We start from the raw sequence: 15619 nt of genomic DNA, 5'->3' as shown, positions 1-15619 counted from the left end.
ACGAAACTCTCCTCTAACTTCCCACTCTTGCTTTCTCCCCCTCCTTCCTCCTCACCTTTTATCATGATGTGATTGCGCTGGGGAAAAAAGTCTCATCTACCTTAGAAAGGTTAACCAGCGAGTGTCCCACTAATACAATGGGATGTGAGTCTCAATACTTACTATTTCCTTCTTTAGTCTCTGTGTTAGATGACAGGAGTAAGAGCCCACTCGACGTGATTAAACGTGTACTACATTAGAAACGAGTGGGGAAATACTTCTTCAGCCAGCACATAGTGGAGTTCACCATAGTGGGAGGTCAGAAGAGTGTGTGCAGTTGTGGGATTTGAGGGGTTATTTTTAGCCCAAATAGCATGTGTCATCCTACCTATTAGCAAAGAAGCGATCACATTTTTTAAATCCCTGGTGAAATCAGAAGCATTCTCTTACCTTCCTCGGTGAGAAGTAATGAGAAAGAATGAGCTATAAATGGAGTTTGTTATTTTCACATTTAAACCATGTGTTAGCTCCTTAGGGGGGAAAAGAAAAGGCTTGACATAGCTGAAGGTGGTATCATTCTCAGTCTTACGAAGTGAACTTTTCTCATGTTTTTTCTAAAAATGCCCCAGAAAGAGAAAAAGATTTAAAAAAAAAAAAAACTTACTTGTTTAAAGTTTGATCTTTCACTCTGCAAATGATCATGAAAATTGCTTACAAGCCAAAGCCATGCCCTATTTATTTATTTATTTATTTTCAGATTTATTTTATTTATTTGAAAGACAGAGTTACAGAGAGAGGTAGAGACAGAGAGAGAGGTCTTCCATCCACTGATTCACTCCCCAGATGGCACAATGGCCGGCTGCACCAATCCGAAGCCAGGAGCCAGGAACTTCTTCTAGGTCTCCCACGCAGGTGCAGGGGCCCAAAGACTTGAGCCATCTTCTACTATTTTCCCAGGCCATGGCAGAGAGCTGGACTGGAAGAAGAACAGCTGTGAGTAGAACCGGTGCCCATATGGGATGCTGGCACTGCAGGCCAGGGCTTTAACCCTCTGTGCCACAGTGCCGGCAACACCCTCTTTATTATAAAGCCTTCTCTCTTTACTATGAAATACGCTCACAAGTTGAGCATGCTGGTTATTGAGGTTTCAGTAGAAGGTACAAGGAGCTCTGGGGTCTCTGCAAAAGTCGGTGGACGGCCCAGTGCCCCCTGGCCTGTGCAGTGGCTTATTTATGCTGGTGGATTCTTGTCACTGATCTGGCCCCCCTCTGCAAACTCACCTGTCAGCTTTGTCAGCGCACAGGATGTGATCTGTACCTGGGGCCAGAGACACTCTGGGCAGGAAGTTAAAGGAGTTGTTTTTCTTTTTCTTATCCAATATTAAGGTACTTTTTAATAGTTAGAACAAACATCGTTCAAACTGTTTGACTCTCCCTGCTCAGAAATACTGGTGAGTAGGTAATTCTGCCTAGAAGGCTTCCTGTGAGGCTGAGCACGAGACCCTGGCCCTTTCCATGGCAATAAATTATGGATAGATACGAGGAGGCCTTGGGTCCTGGGGACAAATGGCATGGATCTCCAGGGAGAATTTGATGCTCACTGATTGTCAGTGAGTTTCCAGGTGATTAACTTGTTTCAGCCGAGTGCCTGGCTGAAGGCCGAGTGATTTCACCCTGATCTAAAACGAGGTAAAGAGTTTTGTCATTAGCTTACTCTTGAGAAAATAATATTTCAATTATTTATTCCTTGCTATCAGGATGCTGTCACCACCATCCATTCATAAATCCCTGGCTGTGGAAAGGAGCCCAGATTTCTCCTCTGTGCTGCTGTTCTTTCCTGCATCCGGAAGGCCCTTCTGAGTCACTAGGGCGTGTGGGGACCCCAGTCTCCACGCCCCCGTCAGTCTCCCGTGTGCCTGCTGAACAGGGAGTTGGGCGTGGTTTCATGCCTAATCATTTTAAACTCAGGATAAAAGGCATAATGATACCTTCACAAGTATACTCTATATTTCTGAAGGGCACATCACATGTGAGTCTTTGTTACAAGACATAAACAGCCAGCTAAGTAATAAAAAACAAAGATAGAGAACCAACACCAATGTCATAAGCTTGCAAACCACCAAGGAACTTGTTAACAGCGAAAAACAAAACCCTGCTTCAAAGCGTTTCTTTCTCTTTTATGTTTATGGTTTGGCCCTAGTTTTGTTGGTCAGCAAGTACAATCCTTCATATTTACTGATTCTTTTATCTGTTTGTTAGTTAACAGAATGATAGTGTATTTAAACAATAGATTTTGATGAATGAACTAAGGCTGTATCTAGACAAGGAGTTATTGCATTTGATTGCTAGGTACTCAAGTCCAGTGGATTCACTCCTACTTTTTTCCATGAAGTCTGTGTCATTTCTCTTACGTTTGTACATTTTTCATTGGCAAAACAAAATCCTCCTATCCTATAAATGAGAAACCAACTGTTAAGTCACTGTAGATTTACAAAATAAACTATGACAGTAAAAAAAAAATGACATTCTTGGAAATGCTCATTGTTTCTATAGGATTGGAATTCTTTTTCTCTTGCTGGCTGCATAAGGGTGGAGTGGGAGGAAGGCTGGACCAGGAGCCATGGTCTGTATAATGAGGGGTGATGAGATACAGTGATATTGCCAGTCCCCTCTAACTCGATGGTCTGTGAACACGAGTTATAATAGATCAGCTGCATGTGGAGCCTAAGCATGTGATAAATAGGCCCGGAGAGGGTTCAGTAAATTCAGGCTTTGCATGGTCTTTGAGGATCACAGAAGCATTCCTAGTAATGCCTTTTAATCATGCTGTTCAGCGCAGAATCTATTTTGAGCTGACCAATTCATATATGCCATGGTGCTTCTCGGATACTTGCATTCTGTGTTTCACATTGGAAATAGGAAAAAGAGGAAAGAAAGGTCTCTTAGATGAGGGAAACAGTTGGTATTACTTTTTGTAGTAGGCTGAGAAGCAATTCATTTCTAATGCTTAGCCAGGGAGGTCACATTCTTTTTTAAATTGAAAAAACAAAAGTCTGCTTAATGGAGGAGGGGGGTATTTAAAACTTCCTTCTCCCCCCAGATCTCTGGAGAATATGTCACCTAACTTTATATTTTCTTCAGAGAATGAGAAAGTAAGATAGAAATTCACTTGGGAGGTTGTAGATTTAAATGTCAGCCACAAATAGCAGTGGGCTTTTTTGTTTGTTTTGGGGGCTTTTTTTTTTTTTCAGAGACTAAAGAAAATTGGACCACTCACTGCATAGCAAATTGTGTGTACTCTAGTTCTTAGGAATTATAGAAGTTTTCCTAAAGGAAGAGTAAAACTTCAGACTCTGGGGATCCTTATAGACAGTGCCCTTTGAGATTCAATATCTAACTCAAGGGGCAGGCGTTTGATGTAGTGGTTCGGAGCCTTCCGTATCAGAATACCTGGATTTGATACCCAGATCTGGCTCCTGACTCCAGCTTCCTGACCACATAGAATTTGAAGGAAGCAGCAATGGCTCAAGTAGTTGGACCCCTGCTACCTACACTGGTGACTTGGATAGCATTTCCAGCTTGCAGTTTTGACCCAGCCCTTGCTGGTAACCAGGGAGTGAACTAATGCATGGATGCTTGGATGCTTACTCTCTATCTCTATCACCACCACTCCCACCTCCACCCCAGTCTCTCTGGTTCTCAAATAAAAAAAAAATTAAAATACCAAACTCCACTCAACTGAATTAAGCTGTCAGATACAGACATTCTGAGGAAGTGAGGAGGATAGGCTGGAAGAGCACAGAGGCACTTGAGAATCGCCTTAAATTTGGGAATGATTCTCTTGGAACTGTGATGTTCATTTATATCGGCAGGTTTGGAAAATTCACCTTGTCTTTCTTCATTGGATCATTATTCTCATCTGGGAAACCATGACCACCGATGGCTCTCACAGTCTCCAGCAAGATCATCTTAGTGAATTTTGTGCTATTGTGACTGAACGCCCGAGGCTGGATCGAAGGCTGAGCTGTGTTTTGGCTCATGGTTCTCATCCAGGGTCAAGCAGGTGCATCTGAAGATGGCCTTCTTGCCAGCATAGTCCAGACACAGTCCAGGCATCACTTGGTATGAGTCAGGGAACAGTGGGAAGGACCAGCCAAACTGGCTGAAACAGTAACCACATTCTTGAGATAACCCATTAACCCATCCATTCATCAACCCATTAATCACATGAATGAATTAATCCATTCATGAGTGAAGATCCCAAATCATGTCTTAAAGGTCCCACCTGGTCCCACCTCTTAATATCTCAGAATGGGAATTAAATCTCAGCATGAGTTTAAAGGGGAGAAACCATCTTCAAACCATAGCAGGCTTCATTGTGTTCATGATGAAACTATGACCTATCACCCCTTTCTGATGATGTCGTGCGTGAGTGCAAATGTACAATGCTTACCCTGAAACATAGAAAAAAATATTAGGAAGGTGACATTATGATTCACACAAGTCACCTTGATAGGTGGCTCATGTTGGTTAGCAACATGAATATGATGAACCCACTGCCAATGTTCATGGAAAAGCAAGTGGAAGTAGGGTGGGTTAATACACACTGACGAGCCGTGATGAAGATCAGAGCTTTGCAAACACCAGACAGGGCAATATGATTCTTCCCCGGAGATCTACTCTTGGACCCATTCTCTTTTTACTTTGAATACCCTCTTCATTCCTACATCTCCTGAAAACATGCACTCCCCTGATTTCAGGCAGATCCTGAGACAGTCATGTCAGCCCCATGAAGTCCCGAAAGTTCAGCTTGGTATCTCCAGATGTCAGCGTAACCAGAGAGCAGTCAGTTTCCAAGTCCCCAGTTCCCATGAGCTGTGCTGTCCAGCATGGTGTGGGCATGTTGACTGCTCAAAATGAGACCAGTCTGAACTGAGATGTGCTGGAGGTGTAAAATATGTTCCATGGGCCGGCGCCGTGGCTTAACAGGTTAATCCTCCGCCTTGCAGCGCCGGCACACCGGGTTCTAGTCCCGGTTGGGGTGCCGGATTCTATCCCGGTTGCCCCTCTTCCAGGCCAGCTCTCTGCTATGGCCCGGGAAGGCAGTGGAGGATGGCCCAAGGCCTTGGGCCCTACACCCGCATGGGAGACCAGGAGAAGCACCTGGCTCCTGGCTTCGGATCAGCGAGATGTGCTGGCCGCAGCGGCCATTGGAGGGTGAACCAATGGCAAAAAGGAAGACCTTTCTCTCTCTGTCTCTCTCTCACTATCCACCCTGCCTGTCAAAAAAAAAAAAAAAAAAAAAAAAGTTCCATGATTTGAAGTCGTCCTTAAACAAAAAAAGTATACAAACCCTATCCTTAGTAATTTTTATATCAATTACATATGTGAAGATATCTGAAATACATGGTACTGGAAATTTGTAAAGTCCTGGAGATAATAAAGCAGCATGAACACAGATGTCTAGAAGGGTTGTTAAGGTGTATTGGGAGTAGCTCTGTATCTCTTTGCTTTTCTTCCTATGTTTTTCTTTTGTTCATTCTTGTTATTCTGCAAAGTGGATGTTAGTCTCCAGATACATCAAACATCCATTATCTGTTCATTGGTTCTGTAATTTCAGGTTGTGGGCAAAATTTCCCTTAAACCTTGTGCATATATCCAGGTTCTGCCTGAACACTATTTAATCAAAATTATGGGAGGAGGGTGCCTATAATATATATCTCTCATACAGTTGTTATGTTTCTAATATACTGTGGGCTAGAGAACTGCTGCTCATTTTGTAGATGGAAAGCTTGCCATAGAAAGTGCCACAGGAGGCCCGAGATTTCACATCAACAGTGAGCTGTCCCTTGAGAGTCCCAGGAGGCAGGTGGCAGGTAGTGTGCTGAGATTTGAGTCTTTTTGTCATTTGTTGTCTTTGTCAAAGTTAGTGTTTCTCCCAAGCCATTTCATGAGGACTCATCTGTACTAAAGATAGAAACCCACTATAATTTTTACTACTTCTCTGTACTATTATCACATCCACACCCAGTCTAAAGACTTAGAAAATGGTAGTAATGTGTTCATGTAATAGGTTCTTGGTTGGGGGTGGAGGGGACCCCAAATACACCAGTCCTGGAGCAGATGACAATGTAGAAATCTGTGAGATAGAATGATGACGATGATGGCGATGTCGGCTAACACAGCATGCCTACTATGTGCCAAGCGCCCCTCTGAAGGTCTTTAGACCTCAGTTCTGAATCATAACTCTATTTATGAAATTGTCTTTTTTTCATTTGCTCATTTAACAGCAAATATTTGTAGGATGCAACACAGTGCAAATGATGACGAGGAAACAGGTTTATTTCCCTTAGGAGGCTTCTACTGCACCTCTCTGATGTTGAGGACATTTTACTAGGCAATTGCTTCCTAACAATCCAGAGGGGATTTAAATCTCCTGCTGAGACTTGTGATGCTGTGAGGTACATTATAAATAACATTACAACAATTCTTTTTTTCTTACATTAAAAGACACTTGACCTTAGTGGTCCCCTTATCTGGGAATACAACTCAGAAGATTAAAACAATGCCAGTCACTACTTGATTTGGTAAAATACAGGAATGCTTACACTTGGTATCAGTCAGCTTTTCCTTACTTTAACTGAAACACCTGGGAGGACCTTGTTGGGGAGAGAACAGGTTGATTTCAGCTCCGGGTTTGGAGATTCACAGTTCGGGTCCCCCTTGGTCTGCAGCCTGGTGGAGGCGAGCACTGGCAGAGCGGGTGTCCAGAACCATCACAGGCTGAGCCAGCCACACGCTGGGCTGAACTCAGCTGAACAAGTCACCCCTCTTTGGTGAACTGCCTTCTGAGGGCACCCCTCAGCCCACCATGGCCTGAAGACCTTCCCCTGGGCCACCTCCTGGCTGCCATAATTAGGTCAAGCCCCCGCCATAATCCATCTACCACTAGCATTAATCCATGAAGTGTTAACATGAGGTGTCTGCACACATTTGGTGAGCCAAGTTCTGCTTGATCCGTAACACTTTTTTGCCCAATTTTTTACTTATTTTTTTTTTCTTCTGTCTCGTAGCTCTATGGGCCACCTTATCTCCTCACTCTTTTGTCTTCCTGCTTGGATGGAAGTTCCTACTTCCTTTTGCTGAAATTAACAAACAGCTGAAAGGGCATAACACAAGGATCTCTGAAACAAAGGGCATGGTGCCCTTTCCACAGAGTCTGGCACTTGGAATGTGAAAGTCATTGAAAATGTTCTTTCTGCGTGAAATACAGCTCTTATGTGGCTTGAGGTTCAGACAGGGGAGACATAGATCTTTCTTGCTGCACCTTAGGTGTGTAATGGTTGTAGGTTGAAATGCCACAATGCAGAACATTGTAAATGTTACTGCAAGTATGCAAAGTCAAATCCTGAATATCCACACCTTCAATTCAATTCCATAGCCATAAATAAATTTATTTTTAAAATCTTTCCCTAAGTATTTTTAGCCACTTCTTTTTTTATCAGAATCAAGTAGCTGATTATTTGCAAGGTTAAAATAACTCAGTATCCACAATTTGCTTGAATTTGTTTTTATTTCATACAAATATGTAGATTAAATATAATCTGATTCCATTATTCTTAGGTAGGATACATACAGGCAAATGTATTTAAGGACAATCATTTTAAACATTTATACTGGCCGTAACACAGAAGAAAAGGTTTCAAATTTGTAAGACCCATTTTGGTTTCAGAGATACAGATTTTTAGTTCATTATATGAGTGGATATTGCTTTGCTTGTTTTTGAAACTTGTGAACATCATTGTTGTGGGCCTACTATGTGTTATATGTAATTATTGATAACACCACCTTTCATTATTAAATACCTATTTTGAAGTTGGTTCTGTACTCCTGGCTTTATATACACTCTCCCATTTAATCCTCAGAACTGTATGATATTAGGTTATCTTCGTTTTTTCAGATGACGTTAGGTAACTTGCCCATCACAGGGAATTACAAGGTAATATCCACTTACATAGTAAACTAAAATCTCTATTATCTCTGAAATCCAGGTACTGAAAGGATTGTGATGTGTCTTCAGGTCTTTCTGATTTCATACTACAGACTCGCGTGGCTTCCTCGAAGCGCTGTCTGAGGTTGGACAGCAATAACCGTCCCCTCTTTGCAGTAACCTGAGCAGTAAGCTGTCCCGTGCGACATGGTTCTCAGACTAAGATGTGTTCTCCATTCCTGCAGGACTGACTGTAGCAACTGCGAGACTGGAGAGCAGTGTGGCGCGATTATGCATGGCAACGCTGTCACCTTCTGTGAGCCCTATGGTCCGCGGGAGCTGGTGCGTATATGCTGTTTATGCCCAGTATTCCATTGTGCCACTTGCTGAGCAAAAGGTTCACTTATAGTCTTGTAACGCAGGTGAGCATTGGACGTCTTATTGATGAGTCCCATCTGAAATATCTCACAGTTGGGAGGGGTGATTTTATGGTCTGCTTTCAGATGTAAAAATAAACAATTCTGTACTAAAATTGACAATGCCAAAAGATCTCATTAACATGATGCTTTGCTGTGATGAGACAGTGCTTAAAATTGAGTTTGATGATGTATGAGGACACTTCAAAAAGTTGGTGGAGAAGTAGAATTCAAAGGTGAGTTTATTCTGACGTAAAACCACTTGAAATCCGTGCACTGCTTTCCCATGATGCATGTGTTCCACGAACTGTTTTGAAAACCTCTCTTTACATTTCAAAAAATTTTTGCACCAAAATATGTAGCTTTTGCTTCCATTTTCCCATGAACTTTTGGAAGCACCTTGTTATACGACATACCATGGAAACTCACGTATCACACCTAAAAAAAAGAAATTGACTTTCCACACACTTGTACAGAGCCATGCTCTGAAAATTATCCTTGTTTTCCTCTTACATTAAAAAATGTTAGATGTTTAGTTTTATCGAATTATCTTTCACTGTTGCTTCCCAACCACTGAGGAACTTCCATAGCTTGGAACTGAAAGAGCACCAGTGCCTTCAGTACTTTTTGGTTGGTGCCAGATTGCCCTGGAGCAGTTCCCGTCCCCTCCTTGAGATTCCTGAGCCCCTGCTGCCGGCATTCTGGGCTGAAAGCCCTGGAAGCACTCAGCGTGTGGCTGCTGAGCCGTTAGCCTCCCCACTGGGGGACTACACTCATGTCTTCTTCCTGAAGGCTCTGACTGCAGCACATGGGTGCTGGCCTGGCTCCGCTGCTTTGCCCTGCACTCTGCTTGTAACATCTCTCGCCCTATGCCTTTCTGCTTTTCAACTTGGACTTCACGGCTTGTTCTCTGGTTGCATCCCTCACTCCTTCGTCACACACTGTGTTCACAAACCTGTACTGTAAAAGGTGCTGAAAGATTTGCTTTCAAAGAAAAGGGAAAACATAGATAGGCAATTAAAGGTAGATTTAGTTATCAGAACGCGAAAGCCAATTAATTATTGTAACATGGCTTTTATTTTATGTTGCTTGAATACCCCCTTTCATGGCAATAGATACATTCAATTTATTAAAGATACAAGCTTCAGAACATTGATGAATTGAAGAGTTTTGAGTTGAAATTAGAACACAAACAGAATTAATTGGATGCAAATTAAAATAATAGGTGCTCATAATTCAAGTCTCAAAAATCGTATAACGTTCCTGCAGACAAATGTGGCTCTGCTAGTAAAGTTCTTGAAAAAATAGATTTGCCAGTACATTTTAAATGATGTACCATGACTGAATTAATTATCTATAAACCTTAAAACAAAATTAAATTTTTGCCATAGTTAATTGAGCTTAGAATAAATGCCTATTTTAGAAGGTGCCCTTATTCAGTAGTATTAATGGAAATGCGTGGCAAATTCTTTTTGTTTCTACTGATTAGAAGAAAATAAAAATATCTTGGGGCCAGCATCATAGTGCAGTGGATTAAGCCACCGCATGTGACACCAGCAGCCAATATGATCATAGGTTCGAATCCCTGTTGCTCCACTTCTGGTCCAGATCCCTGATAATGTTCCTGGGAAAGCAGCAGAAGATGGCCCTGCTACTCATGTGGGAGACCTGGACGGAGTTCCAGACTCTTAGCTTAGGCCTGGCCCAGCCCCAGCTGTTGAGGCAGTTTGGGAAATGAACTAGTGGATGGAAGAGCTCTTTCTTTCTCCTCTGTAACTCTGTGTTTCAAATAACTAAATAAATCTTTTTAAAAAGAAAGAAAGGAAAAAAAAAACATCTAATTATGCAACACCAAAATTCAGATTTCTATAGCATGAAAACTAAAATATAAAGTTTATTTGATATATTTACATGTATATTTATTCTTTTTTTTAAAGATTTTTATTTATTTATTTGAAAGTCAGAGTTATACAAAGAAGGAGAGGCAGAGAGAGAGAGAGAGAGGTCTTCCATCCACTGGTTCACTCCCCAGGTGGCTGCAACAGCCAGAGCTGCGCCGATCTGAAGCCAGGAGCCAGGAGCTTCTTCCCTGTCTCCCATGTGGGTGCAGGGGCCCAAGGACTTGGGCCGTCTTCTACTGCTTTCCCAGGCCATAGCAGAGAGCTGGATCGGAAGTGGAGCAGCCGGGTCTCGAACCGGCACCCTTATGAGATGCTGGTGCTTCAGGCCAGGGCGTTAACCCTCTGCACCATAGCGCCGGCCATTATATTTATTCTTGATTATTTTACTATATCCCAGATTAAAGTTGATATCCAGTGGGCTAGTACTAGATTATGTTATAGAATTAATGTGATATTAGCCTGTGAACTAAAAAGGAAAATATTCAAAATGCTTATCTTCATCTGAGATATTTTAAAAAGGATTCAAGTTTATATCCCCATTATAAGTATTTCCTCAAAATGGATTTTTTACTTCAGAGTCAAAGGGAATAGACAGATTGAGAAAAATCTCAATTCATCTTAAAACAGATTGATAAAAGCAGGGTGATGTCGACAATTGACTCTGACAGTTTTTATACTTTATTGGTGTCCCAGAAGCAGAACTAGCCAGTTTCTCCTTGGTATCCAAGGTGGGATTGGTTCCGGGATTCCTGTGGATACCTCAAACTGTGGATGCTTGAGTCCCTTATATAAAATGGAGTACTTTCATATAACCTGCACATACCCTATTTACTGTACATTATCTCTTATTATTAGGTATTCCTTGTAATATCCAATACAATTTAAGTAATCTGTTATATTACGGTATCATCATGTGTTGTTTAAAAAGAATGAAAGAAAACACATGGCTACAAATGTTCAGTACAAATGCATTTCCTCCCAAAACTTTTCTCCCTACATTTGGCTGAAACCATGTTTTGTGGAGGCAGAATCCAAGTTGTGTTTATCAAAGACAGATCAAAAGCAAATGAAAAGTATGGAATTCATTTATCCATTACCATTATGTTCGCCAAAATACAACCATTTTTTTTAAAGATTTTATTTATTAATTTGAGAGGTAGAGTTACAGACAGTAAGAGGGAGAGACAGAGAAAGGTCTTCCTTTTGTTGGTTCACTCCCCAAATGGCCACAACAGCCGGAGCTGAGCCGATCCGAAGCCAAGAGCCAGGTGCTGCTTCCTGGTCTCCCATGCGGGTGCAGGGCCCAAGCGCTTGGGTCAACCTCCACTGCCTTCCCGGGCCACAGCAGAGAGCTGGATTGGAAGAGAAGCAGCCAGGACTAGAACTGGTGCCCATATGGGATGCCGGCGCCGCAGGCAGAGGATTAACCTACTGCGCCATGTCGCCTGCCCCTGTACAACCATTTATATTGTACTTCAAAACTAAATCCAGGGGCCAGCTCTGTGGCATAGTGGGTTAAGCCACCGCCTACAGTGCCAGCATCCCATATGGGTTCCTGTTTGAGTCCTGGCTGCTCTACTTCCATTCCAGCTCTCTGCTATGGGCTGGGAAAGCAGTAGAAGATGGCCCAAGTCCTTGGACTCTTGCACCTGCATGGGAGACCAGGAAAAAGCTCCTGGTTCCTCCATTTAGGTAGTGAACCAGCGGATGGAAGACCTTTCTCTGCCTCTCTGTAACTCTACCTTTCAAAGAAATAAAGATAAATTTTAAAAGATGAAAACCAAGAAAACCTGAATCCAGTCAAATGTGTTGTGTATGAGAACTGGTGAATGTTATCAGTCCTCAGACATCATTTTTTAAAGAATGTACATTCTTATTTTTCGTAAATTTAATTCTTAGTGAAGTTGTAAAACAAAGAACCACAGGCAAAGGCTATTGATAGGCTAAGGATTTAACTTTCTTTTTTAAAAGATCAATGCATTGATTTGAAAGGCAGTTACGGATAGAGTTTGAAACACAGGTCCTCCATCCACTGGTTCACTCTCCAGATGGCCCCAAAAGCCAGCACTGGGCCAGGCCAAAGGCAGAAGCCAGGAGCTTCATCCAGTCTCTCGCATGGGTGGCAGGGTTCCAACCACTTGGGCTGCCTTCCACTGCTCTCCCAGGTGTGTTAGCAGGGAACTGGATAGGAAGCAGAGCAGTTCAAACTCCAGCCAGTGCCCATGTGGGGTGTTGGCATGGCAGGCAGCAGCTTAACCCATTGCGCCAGAATGCTGACTCCAGCATTTATTTTTTTAAAATTCTTATAAGAACATCTCCATTTTGTAGATTTCAATAGCCATTTCATTTCAATAAAAGCTAAAGTTGGTCAGAGGCAGAAGCTGATATGTTCTGAGCATACTGTAGGTTTGCTTCTGCTAGTACTATCTTCTGTCCTCACATGTTTCGTTCTAGTCTCGAAATTCCAGGTGACACTGAACTTCATTCATTTTTCTGGTTCAAAATAATGGTAGAGAAGAATTCATTTACCCACTGCTTAACAAGTTGTAGTCTCAGAATTCAACATGAAACGAGGTGTGTTACTTTCTGTTTTTGTAAAAGAAGTTATTTACTAAATTATTCTCACATATATGGGAATGCATTTTCCATAGTGATTTCATGCAATAAATTCATGATTTCAATAATAAATTTATAATTAATAAATTCAAAAATTCAATAATTCCGTGTATTAACAATGGTGAATTTGGGCTAAAAGGGTATTAAACCTAGTAAAACTGTGCAAAGTAGAGGTGTAGAGTGGACAGCGTGGGCTTCAGTGAATTCTTCAGATTCAAGTAGTTACCGTACTAATTTTCTCAAGTTTGGAGTCCATTTGATAACTTAAGAGCCCTGAGATTTTGCAGAAAAAAAAAGTGCTCCATCAGACATTCATAATTGCTCTATTATTTATCAAAAGCCTGTAAATGGCACTTCTGCTTTCAGAATGTCAGATATGAAGGCTTAATAATAATATCTGCACTCAAGATTAACAAATAATTTGCAATACCTAATAATAAATACTGTTGAATAGATTTTATAGCCAGTGCTTCTTGTTTTCTTGTTCTCTTTCCTATTCTTTGTTACAACTGACAAAAATAAGTGCACAAAGGTGGAGAAGTGAGAGTCAGCCTTTGTACCAGGCCTTAGCTTCCTTGATGAAGAAAAAAAAATGTAGAATCAATGACTAATCAAATGCTGGAGTCACCCTCAGTTAGCCCGTATGATTTGAAATTTGACAGTATTTCATGCCACTTGCTGTTCTCCAGCAGAGGTCACGGCTATGGAACCTGACCATGCAGGTGACACAGGCATCATTTATTACACCACCAGGATAGGGAGCTAAGACTCTCTGCATATTTAATGCACCAGCCATGGCAGAAAACATGTTGCTTTTAACTTACATGACATCACTGTTTCAAACAACCTGTACTCAGAAGTATTTTTACAATTCATCTGATAATCTACTCAGTTATCTAAAATCAGAGGGTAAAAGAGCATTTGTTCAATGTATATGAAATTATTTTCTTTTTTTTTTTTTTAATTTTTTTTGACAGGCACAGTGGATAGTGAGAGAGAGAGACAGAGAGAAAGGTCTTCCTTTTTGCCGTTGGTTCACCCTCCAATGGCCGCTGCGGCCGGCGCATCGCGCTGATCCGAAGCCAGGAGCCAGGTGCTTCTCCCGGTCTCCCATGGAGTGCAGGGCCCAAGCACTTGGGCCATCCTCCACTGCCTTCCCGGGCCATAGCAGAGAGCTGGCCTGGAAGGGGGGCAACCGGGATAGAATCTGGCGCCCCGAACAGGACTAGAACCCGGTGTGCTGGCGCCGCAAGGCGGAGGATTAACCTGTTAAGCCACGGCGCCGGCCAATGAAGTTATTTTCAACAATTCTCTTTTAGTATTGTGCTTCTGGATTTTAAGATCAAATTATCCAAGTGGAAACCAGGGAGGACTGAGAGTTGAACTTACTGTAAGAACTCTGGCAAAAATGGAAAAAAAATATCTATATAAAGGAAATTTTACTGTACATTGTTCCCTGATGAGGCTGGTAAAGGGTGGGAGACCGGAAAGAGAGTCATGGACATGATGAGCCAGTTGTCTTTTAGAAGGTAAACCTGGATAACGAGGGATTAAAATCAAATATGGAAGAAATTTCCTCTGTCACCTTGACACTAATGATTTTAATAAATTAGGAGTGAATTAAATTAAATTAAATTAAATAATTAAATTAAATTAGGAGTAAAAACTGACACATCTACCCAGTGTCTCTGCCCTGCCCCCATTACCATTCCTGCTTTTCACTGAATTTTAAAGTGGTATGACTCAAGCACAAGCACAAGCCCAGTTGTCCTCCCAAGTCCTACCATAGATCTTTTTTTTTTTTTTTTTTTTGACAGGCAGAGTTAGACAGAGACAGAGAGACAGAGAGAAAGGTCTTCCTTTTCCGTTGGTTTACCCCCCAAATGGCCTCTATGGCCGGCGCACTGTGCCGATCCGAAGCCAGGAGCCAGGCGCCTGCTCCTGGTCTCCCATGCGGGCACAGGGCCCAAGAACCTGGGCCATCCTCTACTGCCTTCCCCGGCCACAGCAGAGAGCTGGACTGGAAGAGAGGCAGCCAGGACAGAATCTGGCGCCCCAACCGGAATTAGAGCCCCGTGTGCCAGCGCCGCAGGCAGAGGATTAGTCAAGTGAGCCATGGCGCCGGCCCCATAGATCTTTCAATAGTCATGTCTCACCTGAACTCTGCCAGAGCCGGAGGACTTGCCCTGCATGAACTGGCTAGCATGTGAGCATTCCATGGTTGCAGGTTCCACCACCCTGGGGCTAATGCAGGTGGCCTAGTGCTTCTGCTGCAGTGAGAAACCTGGTTACACACTTCCTGTTTCATGGGAACGAGTCCTCCAAAGTTTCCCACACTTTAGCCCGCAGGATTCAGGAGCCCAACACAGTGAGGACCTAACGTTCATTCCATCTCATTTGAATGGATGAGAGTTAAGGCCACTGCTCCAAAGATTAAAGAGAATTTTATCCTTCCTTCAAAAGGGAGAGAAGGAAACTGTGGAAGCATGCTTCTTTATGAAACTAGGGAAAACTAGCAGGAACATGTTGGAAAGATATTTCTAAGCCCATAATTCTATGTTTTTGGGGGTTGAGAGCAGGGGATGGAGTGTAGCATTTTACTGAGGAAAAAAATCCACAGATTTTAGCATTTAATGAATTACATTCAAGATTGTTAGTTTATTCATAGTTTTATACAGCCATTATCACAATCTATTTTAGAATATTTTATCACTCCTC

General features: G+C 42.2%; 1 protein-coding gene across 1 annotated transcript in view; it reads left to right on the top strand.

Moving 5' to 3' along the window:
• RELN (reelin) overlaps positions 1 to 15619 on the top strand; it is a 581586-nt gene that overhangs the window by 300611 nt on the left and 265356 nt on the right. The window contains exon 7 of the mRNA XM_062213575.1: positions 8214 to 8310. Coding sequence (XP_062069559.1) covers positions 8214 to 8310 — 97 coding nt within the window. The remainder of the gene's footprint in view (positions 1 to 8213; positions 8311 to 15619) is intronic.

The sequence above is a fragment of the Lepus europaeus genome, chromosome 1 (assembly GCF_033115175.1).
Source record: "Lepus europaeus isolate LE1 chromosome 1, mLepTim1.pri, whole genome shotgun sequence".
Lineage (NCBI taxonomy): Eukaryota > Metazoa > Chordata > Mammalia > Lagomorpha > Leporidae > Lepus > Lepus europaeus.
The sequence above is the reverse complement of the archived record's forward strand: the minus strand, read 5'-3'. Positions and strand labels throughout refer to the sequence as shown.